Here is a 15,427-nt window from a genome sequence, read left to right on the forward strand (position 1 = left end):
AGAAATTAATTATTTAACACAGCAAGTACTGTTTGTTACTTTGAAATTTCTGGACTATTAAACTTCGGGGAAAGAAACGTAGTAATGAGAGTAACAACTTTACAAGCGTTACATGACATTAGGCGCAGGACAAACCCGTCTCGGTCGTTTTTCTTCTTTCCTCTTTTTTTTTTTTTTTGCAAATGTTCTGCAGTTTGCATAACTCGTTGGACCAAATCGTATGTCCGCTACTTTATCGCTTCGGAGACTGGTTTAGCTATCGTTCCTTCACATCGTCGTTTTTACTCGCGATTATGGCCATTAGAGGGATAAGAAGTCGGTATGATAATAAATACGATGAATAGCAGTGTATGAGCGTGTATTTGACAGTGTTTTTCATTCTCGTATGGCGGCACACATTATTAGAATTCGCAGTACATATGCGATTTAAGTTGGAATGTTATATTATTGCTAGTTGCTGCCGAACGTGCTATGCTCGTTCGTAATAGGCTGCTGCACATCGTAAACAGAGCGGGCGTGTGTATAAGTGTGTATGTATGTGTGTATGTGTGTGTGGCTTTCGCATTACAACCGGGATGATTAACGTCGCACAGCGCGAAGGCGCGATCGAAATCGATCTAATTTTCCGTCCCGAGTGCGACGGTCGTTGAACGTCGGCCAGTTACGAAAGTGGCTCCCGGTCCTTCTCGTAGAAAAATCTCAGTTCGGCTGATTGGCCGTCGTCCAAAGCGCGACGCACCTGCAAAGATCTCCAATCTCCGATCTCTTTCGGTCATCCCTTCGAAATGCGCACACGAGCATAGCACGGCCGGGGGTACATCGACACATCGATTTAGTGGGTAACGGATGGGCCTCTATATTACAACGCGAATTACAGTGTAGAATATCATCATCGTCGTCGTTCGTTATACAACAATCATCGTAATAATTATTATCATCGTTTCATTGTTATCGATCGTCATCGGGTGTGCCTAAGACAAGTCGGTATTAAATATCTTACAATACACATCTTTCATATATTTTTATTTATATATATAATATTTATACTTTACTTTTCTTTTTTATTTAGTATGTATACTATCTATCTATAAGAGAGGGGACAGGGTAGTCAGATTCATCTCTTGTGTTCTCTATTCGTTTCGTCTGCCGTTTTCTGGTTCGTCGATAGTGAGAAAGTAAAAAAAAGGAGAGGGTGGTAAGGCTGGGACGGGCGGTGAGATAGTCTGCTCGCAATCGAGTCACGCGGCGATGATAAGATGATCGCAGTGTCATACATACATGAGACTAACAGAATTTAGAATCGAGCAAAATTTCTTTTGCCAATATAAAAACATATAAACTAGACGGTAACAAATGATCGACAAAATTTTCTTCGATACCGAAACTAATTCCAGGTTGGCTCGATTACGAGTAGTTCGATGAGTAATCGCGAGAGTGACGCTGGTCGGGAATCGCATGCGCTTTTTTTCTTTTTTTTTTTTTTACACATATATATTTAGGACGACAGAGTCAGTGACACATCTCGCTTTCGAGGAGACTCGCATACTCCATAAAAATTATTCTGTCATTTTACTCCGCATCGCATCGCCGTGAACGCCGCGGTGATTCTCGCTACGTGACGCTATGCTTACACATACAAAACGAGATGGTTAATTTTTAGAGGCGGAGTTACAATACTCATATTACAATACAATACATATACACGTTAGATTAGTTATCTGTTATTAAATTATAAGCGTCGGATTTTAAAGCGTCGCCTTTTTCATGGTCATCTGTTGGCGTTTAATTTCTGTTTACATGCGACATCTTATCGTGCTTAGCTTGCATTCGCCACGTGTCGATAACGAATCACCGAAAGAAATAAGTAATATGATGTACAATAAACAATAAACGGTTCACAGTAAAAAAAAAAAAGAATTTTCTTACATTATATGAAAAACGTTATTTCGCGAAAAAATAAACATCCAATCTGTATATGAAACATGATGTAAAATTAATTTTTCGATTCGTCACACAAACCGTGGCGTTACTACATGCATATTGCTCCCTACACTTTTTAACACACAACATACAAACATCATCCGTAGGAATAATCTTTCTTATGCACTGCCACTCGTATGCAATTAAATTAATCAGGTATTGAGTATTTTCAGACTTCGTGTAAAAAAATGCGAATTTTAATAATTTAAACGAATGAAGGACCGGATAAAACAGACATGTGTTTTTAAATAAATTTTATTTATTCAGACATGTTAATTCGGATCATAGAAATGAGTAATTGAGTACTACTCTTTATTATAGCGACGTGATCGAAACGTAGATATAACGTATCATCGATCACCATTTTTTTATAGAAAATTTGTAATCAAAAGTATCTTTTCAAGAAGAAGATATAAATAAGCTAAAAATTGATGAATTAACAATTAGTGACTTTGTATCAAATAATTCGCAATCGTGGTATGACGTTGCGCGTCAATGATAGTCAAGGAATGTGATCGAGAGAGGGGGAAAGAAGTGAGAAAAGGGTGATGGTGAGTAACGAGAACGATGAAAAGAGAGCAGCGCATATCTTCATATACATATATATACGTACAAGGGGAACGAAGGGTTTCTCGGGCATTTCGGCTTTCGCGTAGTACCTAAACGTGATTTCAATAAATAAGCTACCTAGGGAGCGATTTCTTTCTTCCTTTTTTGGGAAAGGGGGAGAGAGGAGGGAGAGGGGCAGGCGCTCTTTACGTGGCGAGTCTGCGAAAATGAACCGTTCCGGGGTGCCTTCCCTGTGCTTATGAAAAGTTAAAACGACGCGAGGTCGGCGCTCGATCTCGTAAAATAGAAGCGGAAAATAATATCGCACAAGACGTTCTCGCGTAGAGCAAAGAACTCAGCGTCCCTGGTTCCCTTCGCCGAGTCGCCACCGCGTCATATATTAATGTACCTAGCCTAATAATACAGTCTGCCATAGCGTTTCTAAGGATTAAATTCATTAACGATAATGCATTATATTACACGCACTCACACGCGGTCCGGAGGCGAAATGCGTATGCACGCAGAATGCACACAACTATAGCGTAGTACTCTCGCTTACGCAGACACGCAGTTCTAACCGATCGCCGTCGTCCAAAATGCGTGAAAGAAAGAAGTATCTCAAGACAAGTTCCACATGAAATTGTTTAGAAAATATGCCAACAATTATCAATCGATGTCATTTTGTATTTGAGAGATAGAGGAACACAGACGAACATCTTGGAAAGAGTACAAAAATGAAAAACTACATTTTATTTGAAAAAGTATAGAAAAAATACTCTTTATCTCCGTCTGATATCTCATAAGAATCCTCTCAAAAATTACACGTACAGCCTTATGCCGTATCGTTAGCATAGAGAGCTCTTCTATAAATACAAAAGTAATATTTTTTTTTTTTTTTTTTTTTTAAATACATGGCACTTCTCCAGCCTAGTTTATATCAAGCCTTCAAATGTCCTGCATCTGAAACATTCTGTTCCTCCTATTTCAAAGTCACACAACGACATCGTGTTAATTTTCATAGATACTGAACACGATCCCCGCGTAATATCTCCGCGTATGATCGTCGTTCAGTGCGAACGAGAAATGAATTGTTGAAAAGAAAAAACCCGAAAGAACTGTCGTCGGTTGTCGGACTCGGCACGTTCGTAATCGATCGTGCCACGAGTTTGTGCGTCGGCGGCGGTAAGGCCGGCGTGTATGTCGCGAGCACGCACGTACGCACGCACGCAGGCAGGCACGCACACATTATTCATACACGCGAGCAGGCAGGCACGCACGCACGCACGCACGCACGCTACGTTAGGCGGCGTAATTAGCACAGCGAGCGAGAGAGTCTTGCGCGGCGTGAGCTCTAACTGCGTAGGCGGGCGTAAGAGTGGCGACGTACGAGCGTCCGCGACATGACAAATATTTCCTCGCTGGACCAACGCCGACAGCGCGTTCCCGCTTTATAATTCCCCGAGGAACCGAGTATACTACTACTGATGATCCGTGATTCTCGCGTAATATGATTTTTTTCCCTCTTATTACGAAAAAGAGCTCAATCACAAGTCGAATGGAATGAATTGGCCGCGTCAGCCACTTACTCGAGCGTAACACAAGCGAATCTTTGTCAATTTGTTACGCGTACTTATTTCACTAAGGTTATTGAGATTGAGATTTTATCGTAGAGACACAAGATTTTTTTTTTTTTTTCGGATCTATCTAATCGTGCACTTTGGGCGAATTTTTTTTTTTCTTTCAATATTGCTTAAGCGAATTATAGTAATAATTCAATATTTCGCGATATCCGAAAGATGAGTTATCTCTGTCAGGCAAATCGGGAAATACGTGTCCATCGGCGAGCGCTGTTCGCCTGTCTCTTTGCGCTACCATCGCGGGCCGGTGGCCGCGCTCGAAGCACAGCAGCCGTTCGGTTGCGCTACGATTTCTACGTGATGTGAATTCCTTTCGTTCGCGTCGCCAAACGATCGATTGGACAATAAATTGTCGGCTTGAATAAATTTACACGGGGCTGGCACGGTATTTCGCATTTACCGTGAGGCGCAGCATCGAAAAAAAAAAGAAAAAAAAAAGTGTTTTTCACTAATCGGCCACGTTTCGTCGCGAAACTAAGTAAAGAAACATATATAGGTAGATAGAAAGTGAGTAAAAAAGAGACAAGAGAGATAACGTGCGATTCGTCGCGCGCGAATCAAATCCGCGAGGAATCAACGATTAGAAAGAAACGCTCTTATACGTTATACGAGGTACATACTTGCCTGAAGGGGTCAGTCGGGGCAAGTGTAAATCGAACTTAACCGCGTGAAATTGAGATAGCTTCATCGGCGGGAGTTCACCGTCGATCCGGACGCTAAATCTCGACGACGACGCCCGTCCCCGCCGCAGAAACGTCGCTTCGCTCAGGCTGGCGGAAACGGAAACTAAACGGGCGCAGCTTAAGGCGTGTGTGTGTGTGTGTGTGTGTGTGTGTGTGTGTGTGTGTGTGTGTGTGTGTGCGTGCGTGTGTGTGTGTGTGTGTGTGTGTGTGTGGTGCGCGCGTGTGCGTGTGTAGGTGTGTACTCGGGGCGAGCCGCGCCCGCGCTCTTGATTCGCCGACCGATCGAACGAATACGTGGTGCTTCGAGTCGCGACACACTGGGCGCCGTTAAGTGGGCTCCTGACATCCCGACCGTGCGATCCACCAGCGTATTTGGCAGTTCTGATCTCAGCTTTTCACGGGGTACGGAGGAGGCAGTCTTGATCGGCGAGCTCGCACGCGGCTCAATACTTGCTGGCCTCGACGAGGAGGCGACTCTCGTGCCGTCTCCGGGGTCCCGAATCCGTCCCGTCCTGCCGCATCTTCCAGCGATTCGAGTGCCGATGGCGATGCGTGGACGTGTGGACGTGCTCCCTCGCGCTGTCGGCCTGCAACAGGGAGTTCTTCGTGGCCCTCATCACCGGCGACGGTTTCCTCAAGAAGACGTACGGCTCCCGCGGCTCCATACCGCCCATACCCTCCGCGTTCACCAGATTGTTATGATGGTTTATATCGGCATGGGGGTTGTACTTGATGAAGTTGAAGCACTCCTGCTTGCGATGGAAGTTCTTTACCGGATTACCAAACTTGTTGAAGCCGAGGTACCGGCTTGCATTGGCGACGCTCCTGTACCTCAAATAAGAGCCGTTGTATACCTCGTAAAACTGGCACATCGCTCCCTTCTGTTTCTTCAACTGAAAATAGACGGTCAACGGTTCACGATATATTATTTGTTATTAACTCTTTGCAGCCCGAGATTATATTACAAATAGTTTGATATTCTATTTTTATCATAATATTATTAATTAAATGTTTAAAAAATTGTAATTATTGTACAGCTCTTTATTTAAAAATAAATAAAAAAGTTCAAAAAAGTTCATAAATAATCATTAAAAAATGCTTTAAATAGATTTCAATAAAATTAAATAGTACTTAATGTACAATAAATCAAGTAAAGTTGTAATTTATAATACACATCATTGAAGTCATAAATCATTCAATTATTAATAATCCAATTTTTAGATTGCAGACTCTAAGTAATGAATAAAAATTTACGGCGCAATACGAGATGTTTATCGGCGCGTATAAATCTATCCGTTCATTTGAGATAATGAAGTATGTCTACTAATTGGTAATTACCAGGGCGACGAGTCTCCACCGCTTATTGAAACAAAGGTATCGTTGGCTCTTCTCCGCATAGATGTACAGCTTCCTACTGAAATCTTCCGATTGTGTGGCGAGCTTCTCTGTAACACAAAAAGAAACAAGGAATCTTATTATTACGCACTTGAACTATTTTAACGAAACACCAACAATTATATTATGCAAAGATTCCTCTTATCAATAAAATCTACCAAAAGATTTTCAAACTTCTAAAATTATTCTCTCGAAGAAAAAGGAAGTAACTGCAACTTCGCTTAAAATAATATGCATTGTAAATATAAGAATAGCTCGGAAGAACTCCGGAGACCTCGAGAAACGCTTGCAGTTTCTACCGACACGAAGCTTCGATCCCGGAGGACAGGCGACAGGATGCACAAAGCGAACCGTTTTGTGCTTTGGTATGCACGCTGGCATATTTCCGAGAAGAGACCTCGTCGAGGTTTATGGCGCGAGTTGTACCTACAACGACGCTGGGCCCCTCTACCAAGCGCTCTCTTCGGCACCAAGAAAAGAAGAAAAGACTCAGCTAAGCCTGCCGCCGAGGCTAGTTGGTGCTAATGAAGGAGGCACAGACCGTCCGGTGTATGCTTTGCCACTTAGCGGATCCTGTCGTGCCTCGACCCCGAAGTGCACGTTGCACCGTGGCCGGTGCAGCACCGTCCTTTTCTCTCTGTTCCTCTATTTCGTTTGCCTTTATCCTTCCTACTTGCTGTTACGAAATTTTGTCGAGTGAGAAGCGGGCACCCTTTGTCCGCCAGATGGAGAAAAAAAAGGGACCGGCCAGGTACAGGTGCGCGACGGACGTTCTCTTTTTTTTTTTTTTTCACTTTTATTATTTCTGACACGAGAAATATCTACCGTGCTCGTTACTGTAACATCGTATCGCGAGAACTGGGTCGAAAGTGATTTCGACCCAAAGACATTAGGTTCAAATCATTTTTCATTCCTCCCCATTTACGAGAAAATATTAATAATGCAATATTTTTATTTCACGCGCAACATAAATTTACTTTAATACCATAAGCATTTTTAAAGGTAGATTATTTTTCGCGTCAATTATATTAAAAGAAAAAATAGTTTATAATGTTTTAAGAAACCATTTTGCTTTGACATATGGTAGTACGAGATGTAACGAGGAAAGAATCGAAGTAGCAAAGGCAAAAGTTTTGTCCTCTCGCTGATAGGTTTGTCCAGAGCCGATCGCAACGTTTCTCGGAAACTTTGTGACGGAAGGCGCAATCTTAAGATCGAGTGTTTGTCCGTGGGTTAGTAGTGCGGCATGAGTTCCAGTAGTATAAAGAAAATAAAGGAGGCAAGTCTGCAGGGTGGCCCATTTGCCGTGGAGCCTCGTTAAATTCAAGTGGTTCTCGTCGAATTCCCTTCCAACATCGAAATCAAGAATGTCTCCGAACTGCCTCGTAAAACCCTTCTTCAGCTCCGTTTCTTTCTCTCTTTCTCCTCCCCCGTTCTTCTACTTGCGCCTCCTTCTCTCGTCGCCTTCCACGAGTCTTCGCAGACGAAAAAAAAGTGAGAAGAAGAGAACTTAATCTCAAACTGCTATCTCGTTAGCCTATCATGGCGTGCAGTCTGCGCCAATTAATTGCGCCACTTACATTAATTAATTGGATTTACCTCGCAATAGGATGTCAATTCTGATAGTATCGTTAAAGATAAACCATTGTTTCTTATCCAATGTTTGATCCGAGCATTCGTGTGAGAAACACCTACATAATCGTACACCCTTAAACGCAATGATGGATAGATTTTATGAATATTGATACATCGGTTGACAGATAGCTATAATTGAGAGATACATTTCAAGAGCACTTACAATTGTATAATTAGTTGTAAATTACGCAATTACTCTGTAATTTAAACAAGTGATAGAGACACAACAAAGTACACTTCGTAATTCTCAAGTAGATTATTTAGCATAAAAGAAACGACTATATATTAAAAAATTTTGTCATAAAAATTATAAAAAATTTTTTTTATATTTCACATATTGTTAAAAAAGTAGTTTTATGAAAATTATATGATACAAAAGGAGAAAGGAAATCAATTAATAAATCTTTAACAATAAAGAATATAAATAATTTTTTAAGCAATCCATCAATCGCGCATGCATACGGATGTTGCACTTAATAATTTCAATGTATCAGATACTTGATCAGAAAATTATAATCTCTCCAACCGATCAGTCGTGATCGATCAATCGCGTAATTGATTGACAAAAATAAATCAAAGTTATTTTTATCATTATAAAAACAAATATTATTTGCAAATACTGATACTGTTGATAACATACGGTTCGTGGACAGTTTATCGATTAAACGGTAAAAAGTCTTACAAAATAATTGGTAATATGACGAAAACCAATTTGAAATATATAGCCATACTATCTTAATACAAGCTCTGTGGAGAATTATACAGGATATTTGGGCAAAGCAAAACTACCGTATCGATAATGAGACATCGAATGGGCGTTATATGATAATGTAAGTCGCACGGTGGTTATAAATAAAGCGGCAACTATCGAACGCGGAGTCGATATTCCTTTTCTTCCGGTTCATGACACCGGAATTTTAGGTATGCGTCGCGCAATATCTGCGGTACAATGGCGGAAAAAGATACGATGATAACAACCCGAGCGATGTTACCGCGTTTCACAAAGTCCTCTATACGTGTTTGCTCGCTCCAGTTACCCATTACCGAACTTTCACATTTCCGGTACCTCGTCGCCGTCGACATCGTCGTCGGGCGACCGAAGCAATCGCAGCAAAACTCCGTCGCTTCGTCTCGAAGCGATGGTTATCGTTATCAAAGAAAGGAAGTGAGACTGGCGCGTCATTCGAGTGCTGACGCGTTTGTTAGTAAGTTGCCAGACGCGCGGAGTTTCGAGACAGGCGTCTACAGCGCATTGATTTCAATCTTCTTGACGAATCTCTTTGGCCAATGAATCTTTTCTCTCGAAGTGCTGGGATGTGCGCCGAATGCAATAAGCGTTTTGATATCAACGAAAATACTTTGAATCATTTTTCTGAAATCGACAAAGCACTAAGAAGCAAAAGTACAATGCTACTTTCGGACATAGAAAAAAGTGAATATATCGAATTATTCTGTATCGATTCTGCAAATTTTTTTAATTAAACGATTAAATAAAAAAATAAAGTATTGATAAAATTAATTAATAATTAGAAAGGCAGTTCCAAAATTATTTCTATATTAACACCGTCTACAAAATAAAATTTTGGAGCTTTAGAGCATGTAAGAAACCTTTCTTTACAAGACCCATCCACAATTCATTCGATGTAATATATCTTGCCGAAAGATGCCACATTGGAATTTATTCATGACGCATTCGCAAGTTCGGCGGCACGTATGAGGATGAAGAGAGGAAGCCACTAAATTTTTCGCCTCAAACCTCTGTCTTCTCTCCTTTAACTTCCCCCTATTCTCTTCCTCTGCCCATCGGCTCGTCGCCCTCGCTCTGGTTCCCTCTGATCGGAGCCGCCGCGAGATTAGAGGCTGCCAAATGAATTAAAAGCCAATTTTAATCAAAAGCGGGCACCGGCTTTTAGGCACGATTACTCCGGATAATAACTGGTAGGATGGGCCTGCGCGTAAGAGGAAAAGAGCGAGATAGAGGGAGAGAAGAATGGATCCCATATATTACTTCTACGTGCTCCTCGCGATATAGAAACCAATTCGCCGCTCGTTACGGGTTCGCAACTACTCGCATTTTTCTATCGCGCGTTGAAGTAAACTACCCAAACGATTTTACCTCACGATTTATCCGCGATATAGCTTAAAAGATTTATCAGACCTAGGGATTCGATTATTCGCCGTTTCTCTTGGAGAAACGAAGAAAAGAAAATTACATGCAATTACCACACTGCAAAAGGTACCGATATGGCTATTAGCTGCCGGTATAATATCGGCCTTGGTACGAAGGTGAGACGACGCGTCGGGCCGAGAACCACTGGAGCGCTACAATTTCGCGGCGTCGGCGTTATGAAAGCTATAATACAACGCGCGAGAGGGGGAGATGGTCGGTACCGATCGTGTAAAGTGCAAGAAAAAATCAAAAGGGAAAGGCAGAAGGCAAGAGAGAACACAGCGTATAGACGCAGCTTCTCTCGTTATGAGCGCGCGCGCGTATAATAGCGACCCTGTCATTAACACCTAAATGCACGATTGGCCGATGCGCGAGGATCGTCTCCTCTCCTCGGCGATGCACAGTAGACGAACTCTGGACGCATCAAGACGAACGGGATCAAAGGTGCGACAGGTAAAGTCTGGTTTATCGGGCTGACGCGGTAATCACAGCCCGCCGCGACTCGAATAATTAAATTCCAGTCTGGACGATCGGTGCTGCCGATCCCCTACTCGTAATATGCCTTTCCTCCCCACCTTCAGATCTCTATCGCTTTCCCTCTTTCGCGATGTCGTGTCGAAATTCGCGCGGGTGTCAGCCCCCGAAGGACACCCAATTCCGAAGTGTCAAACGTCAGACGAGACCCTCCGTAAAGTGTTTTGGGGAGTGATTTAAGTGCGGTAAGTATGTCGCGTCACGGTAATCATTAATACGGCATGTCATGTCGATCGCATCTGTTTGCATCGGTGTGCGGATAATAAAAAGTTGATAATTATTATTTACCTTGATTGTGGATAATAGTTATTATCGTGTTATTAACTGACACACTCGAATTATGATTTATCATTCCGGACTGGCTCAGTTTCCTCTCGCTCAACGTTTCCATGTCTTTTTATATGGTTACTAATATTATTCTATTTAAATCGCAACTCGGTATATAATATTAACGCGACGATTAAATTAACAGATGCATTACAAAAAAATAATAATTTATAATTACATACAATTCTCTTTTCACCCCGTTGATATCGACATGTATGAATCGATTCATAGAAAATGAATGATTGCACGCGACATGCGCGGTGTGTGTTGCATAAATTTTATTTTATTTTGTAAATTATGTAATATGTTTTCAATATAATAATTCATTCGCTGGAAGGCAGGATTTAGCCAAATCAAACTGGTATTCGGCGACAACTCGTTACTCGTTACGCCGACAACCGAAGCTTCGGAAGACTTCAGGCACACGAAGATACGATGTGGCGCGCTCTTCCTCGGAGCCTGGTACACGGCTCCTCAAGGACTCTCTCACAGTGTCTCAATCCCCCGTGCAGCAGCACACGCCGTTCCGCGTCGCGCGAGAGGGGCTTGAGTAATCGTTGGTCAGGAGAGGCTCGTTGTCGGCAGCTGAGTGCGTGAGAGGTGAGAGAGCAGAGTAACAGAGGGAAAAGGTGGAGGCAAAAGGGGGCAGGAGATGGAGGAAGGGGGGGGGGAGGAGAAGGAGAAGGAGGAGGAGAAGGAGGAAGAGGAGGAGGAGGAGGAGGTACGCGAAGGTGATGGATCTCGGGGAGGTGCAGACGCGGTGCGCAGCGTGCGGCGCGAAAACTGGCTCCTCTGTTTGCACAAGCGAGCGCCTTCTTCCCTCCTTCCAAACCTTCCTTTCGTCCCCTACCTCGCCGGCTCAAGAGGAACCGCCTCGTACTCGCGCCGCGCGTAGGGCGGACAGCTCGTTTGCTCGTTTCGTCCAGGATATCACACGTAAAAACTTCCGCGGACTCGCGAAATTGCGAAGGGAATCGCCGCGGAGGGAGCATTTCGGCGGTGCCCCGATGAGAGATCCCCGTATAGAAATTAATGAAACTCGAACTACGATGTAGGAAGTTCCTGTTATATTAATGGTATATGCATAAAATGGCACCTCATACTGATATCACCCGAGAATGAAACAACATGAATATTATGCTGCGTGATACGAAATAAAATACATATTCAAGTTACTCCAAATCTGTTTTAATAAACTATAATGTGTAACTGATGATACATTATTACGTACAATTACATAAATAAAGACAAAAGTTTTGTTTTTAATTCTTCAAATATTATTAATTTTAGGCTCAACATTTGACTAGTCATCTTTATATGTTTGAAAATATTTGACTTGAAAATATTTGACTGTTATTAGGATCATCGATCAAAGTTATCGCGAATGAATTATGCAAGGCAAACAAAAAAGATGTTTATTCATCGTAATTCTGCCAGTGCGATCTGTTTATTTTAAGTTTGCATTAATCAAGGATGCAAAATAATTTAACAGATATATAATAAATAATCATGACATTATCGTAACACGCATCTTGTCTATAAATGAGCGTTGTCTTAATAATAAATTTATGGGAAGGTAATAAAAGTGAAAGATAAACGAGTACATATGTATGTAAACGTTTTATATATTCCGTTGAATATCTCCTTTCAAGTTTTAGAGAAATAAGACCGGATTCTCCGTAACCTGCTCGTAACACCGATTCCAATAAATAAAAATGGGAAGAAATGCATTCGACGCACGATAAAGCAAACGACAAGAGTGTCTAGCCGAAAACAATCAAGACGAGATAAAATTACGTCGTAATTCATCGAGACTCCTCGGTGGCCATCCTCTTTTACTCCTTTCGTTCTCCGACATTTGTGCGTCCGGCGCAACTGCTCGCGGAAATAGGATTGCAGTTATTAGTTCGTAAAAATGGAAATTTATCCGGAAGGCTCTGTCGTAGAAGCATTCAGTAGCGAAAACGAGAGAGATAAGATTCTCAACTGACCGAGGTCGATCGATAAGAATCATAATAAATTAAGTTCTTTAGTGCATCGTATCCGAATAAAAATCCCTTTCTTATGTACAAAACTATCCGTTGGAATGATAAAGAAAATTTAAAATCCTGATTAGATTTAATTCGATTATGTATATAACAAATTTAACCAGTTCATTTCAGATAATTTTATTACTACATACACATATATAACTCTAAACAATATCTTTTTCATCGAAAGATAATTAATGTCAAAGATCACGCCAAATATATTGAATATATTTAATATTCAATTCATAATATAGTCGATAAACTTCGATAAATTATCTGAGCTAAAGATTTGCAAAAATTTCTAATAAAAGAAATTTCTTCCACAAAGGTAAAAAAATATTTTAATAAATCATTACATAGAAATCTTTTTGTTAAGAATAAAAACAAAAAAACTTAGATATGATATTAAAATTAATTATTCAGAAGATTTAGAAAATATCTTGAAAAGAAAACGTTAAAGGTTAAAACAGCTATAAAGTAATTTTCATTATTTATAAAATGTTTTATCTATCGTGTCTGAATTATATTAGCAGAATTATATTAAATAGGTCATAACGATTTTTGTGGTCTTACTTACGATAGGGTGCATTGTGATCGTCGCGTCCTATGGCTTTGACCGAGCGGCCTATTACGGTAACATTGCCGCTGCTGCAAGTCGAGTAGAGACTCACGGAGCGCACCATCGCCGGCACCGCCCCGCACATCACCACCTGCAATTACAAAGGCCGCTCATGTACTTCAAAGTCACTTGAGTCAATTGATAAAATTAGCATTTCATTCCGATTCACTTTTTAAAGTGATATCCAAATAATCGAAATAAACTAATCAGCAAATTTGGACTACAATAAATTTAATATACGAAATCAAATCAATAATGTATTTTATAATTTATGAAAAAATTTTAGATTTATAAAAATATTCAAAATTGATATAAAAATTGATACAAATATATAAAAATATTTAAATTATCTGTTATATGATAATATTATTTTAAATCGAAATCGAAATTTTCATTTACAATATTTGATGAACTGTTCAAATGTCAGCGAAAATAATTGTGCAAACACATCCATTCATTAGTTAAAAATAATAATTATAGAATATAACAAACACAAAGGGATCATATAACAATAAAAGGAGCAGCTCAGCCATATAAAATCGCTCTTTAATGTTACACATCGCGCAGAATTATCTGATAGTTAATCTTCCATTGAATATAAGAACAGGGCTGGTGAGATAAAAATTCGCGTGACATGTTTTCAGAACAACGACCAAAACCGAGAGTCGTTAAGAAAATCGTCGAAATTCTTCCATGGCCCGCCGACAAGAACGCTTTTACGGGCGGTTCACATATCATCGAGTCATTCGTTGATCTGCTCGCGCGAATTCTTTTGCGCGCGAATAAAAATGCGCCGAAGACGGACGAAGACGGAGAGTCGTTGTGCTGGCCGTTCGGAGATGGTGCTCGCTGATGGCAGAGACCTCGTTAACGAGCGGACACGAGCCGTCCATTAATAGTCGCCGAAAGTGGCGTTTCGTTTATATCAAAAGTGGCGCCGACAAGATTACGATAGCCGGTGCAATGAGCGTTAGTTTGACAAACAACGAAGTAGAAAGTTTACTGCAATCGAATAATATCACGACGCTCGAATAATATCTGAATCTACACATCTACAACAGATGTTACATTAGGAAGATCGTTGTCGTATGTGTGACGCGTATCTTTTTATAAATTACAATCTTACGGAACTCGTTGATGTGTATAAACAACACGATTATGACGTCGAATAAATCGCAACTGCAACTTGCAATTAAATATCAATTTAATATTTCTAAATTGATTGTTCTTAATGCTTACGTTTTTCGCGCGATCAAAGTCAATTCTACGTATATATTACTTCAGAATTTATCACAAGGAAGTGTTGTCGCGGTGTAATACCGTCATGTAATGAATGCATAGAGACGAAGAACAGATATGCGTGCGAATGCGGGGAATAGTAATTAACTTCGCGTTGTAGGATTTTATTGAAGTTTCATGATCATGTAACACAAGCCTTTTAATGCTCCGAAATGGTCGATCTCTACGCGTGTAGCTCAAGAGATAAATACGGATAATTGAGCTCCGTTTCTTTATTGTTTAACGTATAACGTATGCAACAATAACACCAACATTTCGCTAAATTCTTTTACATAATGTTGCAGCGCGCAACAAATTCTACGTCGCAACAGAATTCCACGTCGCAACGTGCAGCGTAATTATGTTCATCTCGACGCGCATTAGAAATTTAACATGCTGATTGATTCCGCATCGTCACTATGATATTCGCATTATCATTTAATCGTCAGAACTTTCTAACAACGACGAAGCAAACAGACAATAACAATCATCGACGAATAGCTTTCTGTAATTTTATGTATTAACTCTTCATTAAATTCTCACCTAGCAGACGTATCGTCAAGGCAATAGCCTCGAATATGCTCATCGCG

At 40.7% G+C, this 15,427-nt stretch overlaps 1 protein-coding gene across 4 annotated transcripts in view; it reads right to left on the reverse strand.

Annotated features, from left to right (window-relative positions):
• Positions 1–341: 341 nt before the first annotated feature.
• LOC105432505 (uncharacterized) overlaps positions 342–15,427 on the reverse strand; it is a 117,413-nt gene continuing 102,327 nt past the window's right edge. For all 4 annotated transcript variants that reach the window (XM_089085182.1, XM_011647354.2, XM_011647352.3 and 1 more), the window contains exons 3-5: positions 13,518–13,650; positions 6,188–6,294; positions 342–5,742 (exon numbers count right to left, since the gene is read on the reverse strand). In XM_089085182.1, coding sequence (XP_088941308.1) covers positions 5,293–5,742; positions 6,188–6,294; positions 13,518–13,650 — 690 coding nt within the window. In that variant the 3' untranslated portion in view covers positions 342–5,292. The remainder of the gene's footprint in view (positions 5,743–6,187; positions 6,295–13,517; positions 13,651–15,427) is intronic.

The sequence above is a fragment of the Pogonomyrmex barbatus genome, unplaced genomic scaffold (genome assembly GCF_055798465.1).
Source record: "Pogonomyrmex barbatus isolate J1 unplaced genomic scaffold, ASM5579846v1 scaffold1, whole genome shotgun sequence".
Lineage (NCBI taxonomy): Eukaryota > Metazoa > Arthropoda > Insecta > Hymenoptera > Formicidae > Pogonomyrmex > Pogonomyrmex barbatus.